General features: G+C 44.7%; 1 protein-coding gene across 2 annotated transcripts; it reads right to left on the minus strand.

Annotated features, from left to right (window-relative positions):
- Positions 1–6,612: 6,612 nt before the first annotated feature.
- SGK1 (serum/glucocorticoid regulated kinase 1) lies at positions 6,613–13,337 on the minus strand. Of its 2 annotated transcripts, none has more exons than XM_032185045.1 (12): positions 13,228–13,337; positions 11,745–11,820; positions 11,232–11,307; positions 10,674–10,778; positions 10,142–10,225; positions 9,903–10,034; positions 9,512–9,624; positions 9,239–9,362; positions 8,844–8,939; positions 8,571–8,726; positions 8,371–8,460; positions 6,613–7,817 (listed from the first exon to the last, which is right to left on the minus strand). In XM_032185045.1, the coding sequence occupies exons 1-12, from the start codon at positions 13,259–13,261 to the stop codon at positions 7,650–7,652; spliced, it is 1,254 nt and encodes a 417-aa protein (XP_032040936.1). In that variant the 5' UTR covers positions 13,262–13,337; the 3' UTR covers positions 6,613–7,649. The 2 variants fall into 2 exon arrangements, with proteins under 2 accessions (XP_032040936.1, XP_032040935.1); XM_032185044.1 differs by lacking the exon at positions 13,228–13,337 and adding an exon at positions 11,950–12,093.
- Positions 13,338–14,130: the final 793 nt, after the last annotated feature.

A 14,130-nucleotide genomic window follows, 5' to 3' on the forward strand; every position in this document is an offset into this window, starting at 1 on the left:
TGGGAGACCATGTCAAAGGCCTTGCTGAAGTCTAGGTAGACTACATCAACAGCCTTTCCCTCATCTACCAGGCAGGTCACCCAGTCATAGAAGGAGATGAGGTTGGTCAGGCAGGACTTGCCTTTCATGAACCCATGCTGGCTAGGCCTGATCCCCTGGTTCCCTGGTTGTCTTGCACACGTTTTGCGATTGCACATGAGATGATCTGTTCAATAATCTCCCCCAGCACCAAGGTCAGGCTTACAGGCCTGTAGTTCCCTGGGTCCTCCTTATGACCCTTCTTAAAGTTGGGCATCTATAGGATAGTGCATCTATAAATGGGTGCCAGGATGAGGTTTAAAAATTTACATGACTTAGTATAACTCTATGCAGATTTTGACATTATTTCATACAAGAATTACTTCTCTGTGGAAAATGCTGCAAATGATTTCCTAATGTAGTGCCCCAGCATCTTATTTATTTCCAGCACCTTATCTAGTTCCAGGTCTCCACCATTATCTATCACAATATTTTGTATGATGGCAATATGCCAAGAGATGCAATGTCATGTTATTATTTTTTAATATATCATGTATATTTCAAGGCAGGCAGCCAAGGTTATAGGTGCTTTAGAAATTTAAAATTTATATATATATATTTTTTCATATTTCTTGTTCTCAAGCACTTTTCGTTTTATAGGATGCATGTTCTTGTTTTCTCCTTATTCTCAATTGTTGCTATTTCTTTTTAGTGACCACAAAATAAGGAGTAATATATCACTAGTTATCTGTAAATGAAAATTTTGAAATCCATGCTTTGTAAGTGTATTAATAGTCACATCTGATAAGCCTTCTACTAGCTTGCAGTGATAGTTGAAACAAATACAGATTTTATTTATTTATTTACTTAATTTTTCTTCATTTATTTTATTTATTTAAGTTTTAATTGTTTGCAAGATGGATCTGCATCTGCAAAGGTGAAATACTTCAACTGCCTAGTGAGCAGCATTTCTAGTTAGTTCTACATCCTTTTGATATCAGTCCCACGTGCCTAAGATGTGACTCGCTAAATATACATGTATGTTGAACAAGGTGTTTACATACTGAATGATCATTTGGGGAGGTGGGGAAGGTTATCTGTTTTCTCTGACTGCATTTATAAGTCAGAGAACAGTTGATCTCCCTGGTTGCCTGTTTCTCTCTGTAAAGGGAGACTGGGCAACTGGCTCATGTCTGACTCACAAAGTGATATGATTTAATTAATGTAGCCATACACTGTTAACTGAAGCGTGGCTCAATGCCTCAGTGAGATAATATTCTGTATTCAGGGTTGAATAAAATAATAGTTGGATAACTACTTATCAAACAGAAATGTTTCTTAATAAGGTTTTGTCCAAGTCTACACATATATTTTTAAAATAGCTTGGTAAATTATAACTTTACAACCAAACTATGAAAATACATCAATAAATTACAACTTTATTTGTCCACCTTGGTGGACAAATTGCTTGTACCTACACCACCACCCTCTGGATCTTGAGTTTAAGAATGGCATCTAGCCTAGGATATGTAGTGTGATCCCAATCCTGAAGCCAAGTGGCCTGGAGCACTAAGAAAATTTGGACCCAAATCTGGAAATAAAAGTCACATCTGAGACCCCCTTTACCATAATCCAGTGACGTCTTGCCTATAGGTTGTTGTGTGGTTGTCACTTAAAAGTAATCAATGCGTTATTTTGTGCCTTCAGAAAAGCTAGGCCCCTGTATACACACACATCATCTCTATTTCTTATTTTGGTGTACCTCAGCTCAGTCAATCAGCTCAGTCAATCAGCTCAGCTCAGTCAACAAACTGCAGTATGTTATATGACGTCTATTAATTTCATTCAAATCCACATAAAGGCTATATTGAGCATATATAGCTGAATTGCTACAGCATGGTTCTTAGCAGGAAACTTCACTGAATGGTATTTGCTTTGTATTTGGAGAGAGGCTAGCTGCACAGCTGTCTTTGGAGCGGTGTTTTCATTTACCTGAATTAATGAAATGATTTCCCTGGGAACAGCAAAAAAAATGATAATTGACTTACAATATATTTTTGAACCTGTTTGGTCTCTCTACTATATCTCTACTTCAGTATACCAAAATGAAGTTTGTTTTCTAACTTAAAAAAATACCAGTGTAGAAATTCTCAGTATCAAGCCACCAGGGAACAGGCATTAGGACAGACTCTAAAGAATGGGAGAGATGTTTACAATTACTGAAAGAGGAATGAAGTCTAAGAAGGCTTAAGCCTTATCCTTTAAACCACTTATTTGTGTGCTTCACATACTACATTCATAAGAGATGGCCTGAAGTGTGGGATATCTTTTCTGCATAAATGAAGGACCTTTCACAAACCACTGCATGCCTCACATCCTCCAGCATGGTGGGGAAAGCTGATTCAGTGAACAGATCCTGACCGAACAAATTGGCCCAGGCTGTAGCCCATTTTCTTACTGTTTGTTCTTCCAAAATCAGGAGCTACTGAAGGAGCCCATGGGCATGGTGCATGTTGCTCTTGCCCATTGCAGCTTAGGCCTATACACTAGAGGACAGGGAAGGACTGAACACTGGCTGTGTAAGCAGTTGGCAGTCTGTGCACCAAAACACTAAAATGTAGGGAACTCTTGTGTTTAATGAAATGGAGGAAACTCTTGTGTCAGCGGGATGCATCTCAAAAGCTGGTGGATCCAGAGAGAGGGATCTTGCAGAGGAGACTGCATCTGACCAAATGAAGAGTTTGTTGAGGCTGGCTGAGGCCTATATAGCTTGGAGAAAGGAAGCAACCTGTCACCAGGAGGCGAAGCCTGTGAGGAACAGGAACGGGAGTTATGAGATCACTCCTGTGCCTTACTTAACAGTAGGATAAAGCAATTGATAACCCAGGTGTAGAAGGACACCATTTCCTATCTCCAGAAGCTACAGGCCCCTTTTGCTATTGAGTGTTCATGGTCGCTCAGGCTTCCTTCTCCTCGGGAGCGCTGCACGGCCATGACCACACGGTGTCACTCTTGGTCCAGGTGGACTTTGAGAGCCAGGACACCTGCTGCCATGGGACCCGGAAGGGGGTAAAGCCGGGGAGCAGAGGGCTCCAGCTGGGCAGCGTGGCTGAAGGGGGGGCCTTCAGCTGTGGGCAACTATTGTTTGAGGATCTCACAGAACCAAATACTGGCACAAGCAGTGAAAAAGGTTCAAGGGATTTCCCAGCCAGGTCCAGGCAAGCCACACAGGAAAGTGCCACCGCCGCTGCTATCAGTCAGTGGTACCATGTACAAAGACCAGGGACCGCAAGGACATGGACATTGACTGCCTTCAGCCCTGACTATGGTCCTGATATCAGATTGGCAGCACAGCACCAGGCGAGCTCACAGTCGGGCTCTTCATGCTATACTAAATCTGTAGGGAAGCACAGAGGTCCCCTTTCCCCCATGACTACACCTTTATTTATTTTATTTTATTTTTTATTTTTTATTTTTTATCTTTCTTTATTATTATTCAGGCACATGGGAGTAGGAGGAAACTCCTGAATAAACAATAGACCCCTGAGGTCTTCAGGGCTCCCAAACACTGAAGGTTGTAAAATTTATGTCATGACTGCAGGTGACCAAATGGAAATGTGTAGCAGTTATACAACATTATTGCAGTACCCATACCTCTACAGAAAAAACTGATGAACTTCAGTCTCCCAAAGAAAACTTTCATCTCATGCCTTACCTGACAATAAAGCAATCTGCTGGCCAGATTGTCTCTGATTCAAAAAATAAATGCAGCACGTATCTGCACTATCTGTTTAAAGTTTTCTTTTTCAAAGGACACACTTTTTTTTTTTTTTTTTCTTTGTTTACTCTCATTTTTGGAAAGCAGTTTTGGAAGCATTTTTACAGAAACTTTCCAGAGGCAGTTCCAGCCAGCATGGAAAATTTTATCTCAGTCTTTATATGTTGGTCTTGACATCAGAAACAGTGAATGTGGGAGGTATCAGAAACCATCATTACTATAAGCCATTTTGCTAGATCTACCAGGGACAACTATAGCCATATGGTATCACATGAACATCTGTAGAGCTACAGTAAAATAGGAGAGTAATGTTAAATATTTTATTTCACTTCATAGAAGAGTGCAGATGGGCCAGGATTCATCTCACCTCATTTTAGGTACCCTAGGTAAGATGCCTAATTAGACCCACCACACAAAGCTCTTTTCTGAGCCATGTCCCCTCTTTTTTTTATTATTTATTTATTATTATTATTATTTTCTGGTATCTGCCAGTAGAAATTTTTCACTCTACTTGCAAAGCATTAGAAGAGTCTTTTTTCTTCTTAATTAATTTCTGCAGACTCTTTATGAGAAGTGTATGGAAGATGGTCATAGAATACATTGTGAAAACCTTTTGGAGGAGAAAATGGCATTTCCTGCCTGACTCTCTTAAGGTAGACACCACCCTCCAGAAAGTACCTGACACTTTCTTGATTATACATGGAGCATAAGAAGTATACCGTAATCACCAGGAAGCTTCAATTAACTTCCTAAGGTTCATGAAGTGATATGTGACTTATGGTGCATAAAGATAAGTGATACAGAATGAACTATGTGAAATGTCTGAATTTGTGTATGTTTGTATGTACCATCAATACACTCCGTCCAAGGAATGTAAGAGGGCCCTATGGCACTTACTGGACAGGATACAATATAATGTTTGATTTAAGGCTCATTGGGTCAACTGTTCTGCTACCTAAAGCTACCCAAGCCAGTGGCAGTTATAGCACAGCTGACTACCACAGACTGTCTCCCTTTAGGCATGCCTGTAGTATGTTAACACCAGGCATATAAAAACACAGGCAAATTATTCACCTTTGCTACACTGAAAATGGAGGCGTTGTGTTGAATATGCATTGCTAACAGTTGCAGACTTTTGCACAAAGCAGCAGCAACATAATGAGCCTATGCACAGTAAAACAGTTAAAATTACAATCAGACTGATTGTTTTTTTAAAAGTAACCCATTAAAATTTTACTATGTACTTGGCAAAGACAAAATGCACTCACGGTACAGCTCTGAGTCACTGAAGTTCCACGTTTCTTCATTATTAATACCTCCAGTGGTTTTTTATTAAAATTGGTAGAAAGCATTTAACATTTTGTTACGTTAAGGCTGCACTTTTCTGTTTGCATATCTACATGCAGCACCTTGCTAATGAGTGGGAAATGTAAGGCAAAGATAATGCATATCACAAAACTGTGTGGCGTAGCAAGTGCAGTTTCATTTTCTATAGAAGCAAATTAGTACTTTATATTTTAACACCTCTGTCCCAGAAGGCATCAACACAAAAGATGTTTCAGGCACATTATAGCAGTGGAAAACTTTGCAAGGCCTGTCAGCATGCTATTCAAAGAGTTACTGAACTTATGAATTTGAAGGTTGCTGAAGTCTGAGGGGGAGGCAGCTACATTTCTTTCATATCCTAACATGATCTGAAAGGAGACGGGTTTCTTGGCTGCTATAACTTAGCATTTTCAGCTGTGAGAGTAGTTTCCCAGAGACACGATTTATAGGTGAAAACACTTTGTTGTTGTTGTTGTTCCTTCATCCAGCAGATAATAAAAGATGGAAAATTACTGAATGTTTTTATCTCAGAAACATAATGAACAGAAATACCATCCCTATGAGAGCTTTGCTTACACTTCCATTATTGCAGTGACATGAGCTACAGCAGAGTCTGTCCAGGTTATTCTGAGCAACTGCTCATTTTGATTCTCCAAATTGCTAAGACCACCAACTGCAATAACCAGCGGACAATGGGAGCTGTAAATAAGGTGCAGGCACGCAGTCCCTAATAGAAGGAAACCATCCATCACCATGCAGAAAAAGAAATTGAATGGGATCACCCCAGAAGCTTAATTCTTGACTGAAACAAGACAGCAACTCCCTCTTGCAATCCACCCAGCTGTAGTCAGTAATAAAAACCTGTATTTAACAGCTCATTTTTTCACAAAATGCATACCCCATCCAAGTAAGCATTTAATGAGTTGGTGAAATCTGCCCTCTTGCTATAGGGTAGGAGGGCAGATTTCAGGGTGCATTGTACACGTTATAGCAGCAATGTTCAATGCTCCCAGACAGATGCCCAAATAGGGAGCTTCCACTAGCCTTAGAAAAACCTACTTTTAGCATGTCTGCAGCATAGTAGTAAAATAGCTCAAGTCTTTGTTATACAACTGTCCTAATGAGTTAATTCTTTAAGTGTAGTTAAGCTTTGTCTACATCAGGGAGCAGTACCATCACTTTGCTAGAGGTAGATAAAGTCCTTGAGGACCTATGATGCTCCCACACAAGGGAGCCCAAACTGATGTATACCCACCCACATTTGGAAAACAAGTATTTTGGCAAACAGCATGTATATGTGCAGCTTGACAAAATAATCATCACACACCTAAGCAAAGTTATACAGGTATCCTTGCTAATTGGCAGCTGATTTTTTTTTTTATTTTTATTTGTTTAAAGAAGCTATTTTTTTTTTTTTTTAGGGATAAAACCTTTGTTTTAAAAGAGAAATGAGACTTCATGGATGTATTTTTCAAGATTTTACTGCAAACCAATGGGTTTGGTCACAAAAAAATATGATACATATAACCATGTTAATTATATTACATTACAATGATAGTATACATTACAAGTAAGTCTGTAAGTTTAAATATACATCTAGAGTTACAACTGAATGTACAGATCTTTTTTACAATACATACAATTAGGAATGAAAAACCCCCAAAACCATAAATAATGCCCATTTTACAGATGACATCTTTTAAACAAAAAGAAAGGGAAAAAAAAGGAAAAAGAAAAAAAGAAACCAACAGCTTTGACTGACTGCAGCTGGGGCATTTTGGTCCATAAAAACCCTTTCTAAAAATAGAAATCTTTTCATAGCAGCAATGCTTTCTTCAAGCATTTGGATACAAGTAATTGTGAGCCCATTTCAATAATTTTAGTTGACTGTATAGATTTACAAAAAAAATTTCAAAATTACACTTAATTTATCTTCCAAATATGGAAGAAACAAACAATGCCCCACATTGTGGTATCCTGCAAGTGTCACATTGATGCTTTACACTAAGTCCATCTGTAGTACGCAGACCACACGCATACCATTTGTTCACATAGTAAACCCACATAAATGAACTAAGAAACACACTCTGCAACAGGGAAAGCTTTGGAGCTAACAAGATCTCATCAGAAAAAGGCACATTTCATAAAATCCTCATCACGTGCGGATAGATCTTCAGGCAAGGCTTTTCAGAGCATGATTTCAAAACTGCTTGTTCTTATTCCTACAGTCTGCTGTAGCAGCCTATGGCAGCAGTCACTTTTATTTTTCTTTCCCAAGGAGACAGCACCACTTTGGGGGAAGAACGAATGGAAATGAAAAGCCTGTAACGCTCATTCAGAGAGTGATGTGCTCTTCAAAAAAGCTTCCAGCGAACAGTGTAGTTGAAATTAAGGCTGCAAAGCTGCCATGGTGGAAATGTGCAAATTCTGTTTCAAGATGACTGGTCAACTGGCAATTCCACCAGCAGGCCAAACAAAACCAAAAATAATAATTATTATTATTAAAAAGGGAAAGAAAGAAAAATGTTCATAAGAAAGAATCCACGGGTGGGGCATACGAGAAGCCCAAAAAAGCCTCAGCAGCTTCTTTGACACTGGCGGTGATGAGGATGCTGTCTGGAGACTGGCCGATGGAGTTGGGGACTGGCTCATCTGTAAACTCAGGATCGAAGTGCCGCAGGTCACTGGGGCCACTCTGTTGAAAAGAGAGAAATGGAAAGGCACAACATTTAGAACAAGTCTTTCTATTTTCTCTAAGTGCACAGTTCAATTCAGAATGGGACAAGCACCCTTAATCTGAGACTACCATCTCTGGACAAGTTATTAAACTGAGCTGGAGAAGTGCTCAGACAGTAGAAGAACTACCACAACCCTATTCTTAGATGCTAATATCTGACAAGCCAAATGTTACTCTGTGCTTGTGAAGCTACTTCCTTTCTGCACCTTACCTTACCCTTTAGTAACATGGGGATAAGGGGGATTATTTTTAAATAGCCACGCAAATGAATCATTTGTCAGAGGCCAAAAAAAAAAAAAAAAAAAAAAAGCCAGCTAAATTTAGACTGTCCATCAGCAAAAAGTCAGCTACAGCTTATTTTTAACCTTGTCTAGACAGCCACAAGGAAAGGAAAAGCTGTGTTTCCCAAACACAGCTACCTGATTAGTTCCCTCTGGCTTCTGGGCGCCCCACATAGACATGTAGGAAGCAAAGACACTTTATACATTCTATAATTAGAAGTGATACGTACCACATTTGGGTTAAAAGGGGGAGTAATCTTCTTATTAATGAGATCATCCCAGTTAATTGGGGAGAAGAAGATGTGACTCTTAATCTCCATCTGTTAGGGAGAGAAAAATAGATTAATTCAGACCCCAGCTAATGTAAGTAATATGACCTAGTCATCTTCCTGTGCTGCACACAGGGAAGAACTGGCCACTTGGCACTTACGAAGTCCTCCTTGGCGCCAAGCCTCTTTGTCCTATCCTTCTGCAGAAGGCCTTCCAGGAGATGTCTAGCAGAGTTGGTAATATTTGGCTTCAGCTGCAAGGGTTTGTTCAAGATGTTATCATACATTTCTGCTGTGTTCCTGCTGTAGAAGGGCGGCTGTGGAAACAGCAATGGAGAGACCAAAGTTAATGAGGCTGACAACATGCGAGTCTGTGCCGAGAGCACAGGGAAAGCTCAAGAGCAAGCTCGTTTGATCTGACACCAAGGACTTACCAGGCCATAAAGCATCTCATACAAGACTGCTCCAAGGCACCACCAGTCCACAGTCCTGTCATAGGGCTGCTTGTGCAGAACTTCAGGAGCAAGATACTGTGGAAGAAAAGAGCCTTGTTAGCCAAAGCGATCCTTGCAGTTAAGAAACCCCCTTGCTGTTGAGTGAAAGTAGCTTACTGAATCCCAGCAACATCTAAGCTACTGGAAAGATGCAAGTACTTTATAAACAGGGAGACAGCTTAAAAGCCGTTCTCTCCCTAATCAACAAGCTGTGTCCCCCATGTCCTCACCACAGCCTGATATTACAAGACCCATACTGCCTCCCACTTGTCTAACCCACTGTAAAAATGCACAAGAAGTGTCAATTCTCACTGCAGGCTGAGGACTGGACGTACCTCAGGTGTGCCGCAGAAGGTGGAGGTTGTGCCGTTGTGCTCTATGTTTTCTTTGCAGAGTCCGAAGTCCGTCAAGACAATGTGCCCTTGAGAATCAAGCAGAATATTCTCTGGCTTCAAGTCACTGTAGGAAAGATGAAAGAACAAAAGCACTCATTAGAGCAAGAAGACTGTTTAGCTATTTTGAGCTAATACTGAGGTAAACTTTTTAATGCTTATTAAACACAGGACCTGTATTTTTTTTAGTCTAACAAGCAGAACAACGCTGCTTACCGATAAACTATGTTCAGGGAGTGCAGGTAGCCCAATGCACTGGCAATTTCAGCAGCATAAAATCGGGCTCTTGGTTCCAGGAAGCAACGCTCCCTCTGGAGATGGTAGAACAACTGCAGGAGACAGAAAGAACAAAGTTCTGTAAACGGCGCCAAAGCCTGTTAACAATGCACTTAATTAGACTCAACATATATAGCTAGGGAGAACAATGGCAGGAAATGGCCTAACGATCCTTTGGTAGTTCAAAACTTGGCAGGCTGGAAACATTAACTCTAGTAACTTTTCCCTCATGGCTTTTCCCCCTGGAACTCTTATTTAAAAGGAAGGGGTAAAAGCCTACCCTACCACTGTCACATGATAGGAAACGGTATTTAATTTTCTTGCTGCTTACCTCTCCACCATTGATGTAGTCTAGGACAAAATACAATTTGTCTGCAGTTTGGAAGGAGAAGTGAAGTCCGACTAGGAAGGGGTGTTTCACATTTTTCAGCAGGACATTGCGTTCTGACATAATGTGCTTTTCCTGAAAACATGAGAAACCATCAATGTTTAGCAACAGGATTTGCTGAGCAATAGCAGTAAAAATGTATTTGACTGACATCACAACAGCATCACTAAGAAGCAGCTTACCTCCTTCTTTTTCAGGATTGCTTTTTTCTGCAGGACTTTGACAGCGTAAAACTGCTCTTCTGCCTTATGCCGTGCAAGGAGAACCTGAAACAGAACAAATTCCCAGAACTGAGCAATACTGAAATACAGAACAAATTGCAAGCAATGAGAAACAACGCTTTCTGATAAATGCTGAGCACTCCTACACTCCTCCAGTTCACCTTGCAAGCTCTTTGCTGGCAATGCCTAAAGCTATCACCACTCCCACAGATAAACAAATCCAGCTTTTACAGCTAGCGTTCTTTCCAAGAGTAATTCCCCCAAGCTAAAGCACTCCTGCCTCCTCACTCCCTTGCTCTTCTGTGACTTTTAAATGCAGCACCCCGCTCCTGCTTCCCACAGCTCAGCAGTGGGCCAGGCACAGGGCAGCAGCACATGCCCGGGTCTGTTTTAAATGACCACCTTTCCCCAAAGCCGGTATAGGCACAACCCTCAGACATTACATAAAAGAGCTGAAGAATAATCAATTACAGTAAAAAGAAGTTGAGCTTACCTTCCCAAAACTGCCTTTTCCAATCACTTTTAAGAAATGGAAGTCTGACGGTTTGGCATGTGGGTTGGATGATGGACCAAGATTGATCTGCTGCGAAGGACTGGGCTAGAAAAATAAACACATAGAAACCACATTTATTAAAACAGCTTGGTGGTGAGAGGCTCAACAGTGCTTCTCTTTTTTTTAAAGTATAGATAAAGTGATCACAAAAGAAAGGATCAGCCCTCTCCTTATCACTAAAAGGAAAGGAATCTAGACATCTGTCATTAAGTTAAACTATTTGGTACTACGCAATAGAAGTGTAACAGCAGTGGTTTACTTAAGAATTCTTTGAGGTCTTAGCTACATTCCACAGTGAAGTTTCAACTAATAAGCTTTATTTTTAAAATCTTCTTCTCCACTTTAGGAAAATGTTTCAGTCTAACTTAATTACTCTTTTTCCCAGCTACATCAGTGCTATAAACTGAAGTTACACTCGTGATGCTAATTTTGCTACGCTTCTATTACCAGCTCAGTTGATGTTCTAAAAATGCTTCACAGAGCATTAAATCTGCTTACCGGAGGAGAAGGATTAGCGTTCATAAGTTCAGGCTCTTGAGGCTGGGAGATTTTCAGAATAGACTGAACTTCAGGGCTGTAAGGAGAAAAGCATGCATAATCAGTCACCGTAAGTGTCAGGCAGATTTTTCCGCCAGAGGGCAAGCAAGTACCGCGCTGGCGAGAGTTCAGTTTTGGCTTAGACTGTTAAAGAAAGCAACTGAAACAACCTATTCGGCTTGAGAAATAAAATCCATCTAGAGAAAGTAAAATCGGCCATAAGAAGAAATGTCTTTGTGCCGTAAGTACAAATCAAAATAGGGACAGGGCTCTAGAAATCCCATCCGACTCATCTCGCCCAAACCCAGCTCATGAAGAACTGGTGCAAGGTGAGTAATAATACCTCAAGAAGAGCAATTAACTCTTCAGTAACAGTCATGCCAGAGGCATTAGAGTAAACAATTTTTTTCCCTCGGTCTCATAAAACGTAATGGTATTTATTACTGAAACCCGGCCGAAGTGTCTGATACTTACTGTTTGCATGCATAGGAGTTGGTGGCTATCTTCTGAATGAAGTCATTCAGCCCCATTCTTCTCTGCTTCATGAAAGCTATAAAATAAAAGGACAGGAGTGTTAAAAAAAATAAAAAATAAAAAAATCGCGAAGCCATCTGCCTGTCTTGTTAAAAAAAAAAAAAAAAAGCACACCACCCAACAGCATCCCCGCTGCCCGCCTCACCGATGAGGATGGCCACCATGCCCCTCATCTTGGCGTAGGTCAAGGTGGGACCCGACGCCTCGGCTGCCTTCACTGTCATTGCGCTGGGATTGGAAGGGGAAAAAAGATGCCGCGAAAAGGAGCCGACTGCGACCAGCACCGCACTGCCCCGGAGCGGCCCCCGACAGCGCTTAAGTGGCGGCGGAGCGGGGCGGGACCGGAGAGGGGCGGCGCCGATCGTCCCCCCCCCGGGGGCCGCCTCCGGGGCCGTCGGGGGGGGGGATGAACGGCGCCGCCCCGCTGCCGGCCCCGGGAGACTGATTCCCCCCCCTCCCTGCTCCCCGCTCCGGAGAACAAGATTTCCTGCCCGGTTTGCATTAAAACAAACAAATGTCCCTTCTGTGCGCTGCCCTGATCCCGGCCGGGCCGTTACCGAAAGGGAAAAGGAAAACAAACAAAAGCACAAAAGCGAACCAAAAAAAAAAAAAAATTTTTTTTCCTTTTTTTTTTTTTTTAATGCCAAAAAAGGGGAAAACGTAAGGGAAAATAAATAAATAAGTCCCGGTTCCCTGAACTTGGAGGCGGGGGGAGGAAAGGGCTGAGAGGTCTGCTGCTGGAAGCGGTGGGGAGATGACAAGTGCACCAGTGCAAACGTCAAAAAAAAAAGGAGAAAATAAAAAAAAAAAAAAGGGAGAAAAAAAAAAAAGAAAAGGGGGGGGGGGAGAGGAATTGCTTTCCCTTTTGCTTCCCCTATCCACGACCACTCGGGATCACGGTGCGTGGGGCACCGCTGCCGTGCCCCCCCCGTGCCCAACACCAGCCGGCCGCTGGGCGGCATCCCTTGGCAGCCGGCCGCACCTCGGGGGGTGACAGCAGCAGGGGCACCCAGCGAGGTGGGCGCAGCTCTCCAAAAGCGCCTTACACCGAGGGAAGAAGGAGGGAAAGGGGTCGGGGTCCCGCCGGGAGATGGGGAGGGGGGGGGGGGATCCCTGGCGCCCCAGTGCGGGCGCAGCGGCGCCGGGGAGGGCAGGGGCGAGGGGAGCGGCTGCTGGGGCTCTGCCTGCTCCCACTTGTCGCTTTCCTCGCGCCTGTCGCCAAAACTGCCGCTAGCAGCGGAGGCAGAAATTAAAGAGAAAAAAGAGAAAAGAAAGGCGAAAAGAAAAAGAAACCCCAGGCTCTGCCACAGCCCCCGGTGCCCCGCGCAACCTGCCGCGGGTCGCGGCGTCCCTCACGCCCCCTCCTCCCTCCCAGTCGGTGCCCCCCCCCTCCCCCGTGTCCCCCGGTGCCCCCCATCATCACCTTTGAGCGACGACTTCTCCTCCTTGCCCCTCATCTCCGCCGCGGGGCCGTGCTCTGCGCTCAGCAGCCGGGGGCGGGCTGAGGCCGGCCAAGTGCCCGGCCCGGGGGCAGGGGGAGGCGGCGGGGGTAGGGGGTGGGGGGGCGGAGGGGCCGGGCGCCGCTGCCGCTGCCCCGCTTAGGATCGCGGTGCCGAGGGCGCTCCGGGAGCGTTATAAACGCGGGCACGGGCCGCCCCGCACACTCTGCCCCGTTGCAACATCGCCCTCAAAATTACTGTCATCAGCGGCAGCCGCGCACACCCCGCCGCGGGGGGGCCGGCCCTGCCCTGCCCTCCGACACCCGCCCCGGCCCCGCGGCGGCGCCAGGAGGCGCTGCCCGCACCCGCTGCGAGCCGCCGCGCACCGGGACCCCCCCCCTCCCCCGTCCCCGTCCCCTTCCCCGTCCCCTTCTCCCCCTCCTTTCCCCGGCCGGGCCCCGAGCCAAGGCGGGCGGAGGAGGCGGCCCCGGCTCCGCTCCCGCCCCCGGGCGCCGAGCCGCGGCTGCCGGCAGCGCTTCCCCGCCGGCCGGATAGCGCCGGGCCGGGCACGGCCCCCAGCGCCTTCCGCCGGCAGCGCCCCGGCGGCGCCCCCCCGGCCGCCGCCCGGCTCGGGACACCGCTGTCCGGCCGTCTGTCCGGCCGTCTGTCCGGCAGTCGGTTCGCCCCCCCCCTACACACACGCACTTGTCCGCCTCCGCAGCGGGTACTCGGCGGCTCGGTACGGTGGGAGGTTGTCAGCTCCCAAAGCCGGGTCTCAGGAGCCCGGGATGCGCTTAGCAAGCCCCCCAAAATTGCGTTTTAAAGCTTTTCCCGACGGTGACGGCTCCAGTTGGAACGGAAGACGGAGCTCAAGCAAAGGAAAGGTG

This window comes from Aythya fuligula, chromosome 3 (genome assembly GCF_009819795.1).
Source record: "Aythya fuligula isolate bAytFul2 chromosome 3, bAytFul2.pri, whole genome shotgun sequence".
NCBI lineage: Eukaryota > Metazoa > Chordata > Aves > Anseriformes > Anatidae > Aythya > Aythya fuligula.

Coding starts and splice junctions, on each gene's coding strand:
- SGK1 (XM_032185044.1), bottom strand. CDS start 12,028: ATGACAGTGAAGGCAGCCGAGGCGTCGGGTCCCACCTTGACCTACGCC. Junction 11,308..11,744: donor AACTCCTATGCATGCAAACA/GTAAGTATCAGA, acceptor TTCTCCTTACAG/CCCTGAAGTTCAGTCTATTC. Junction 8,727..8,843: donor ATGAGATGCTTTATGGCCTG/GTAAGTCCTTGG, acceptor CTGTTTCCACAG/CCGCCCTTCTACAGCAGGAA.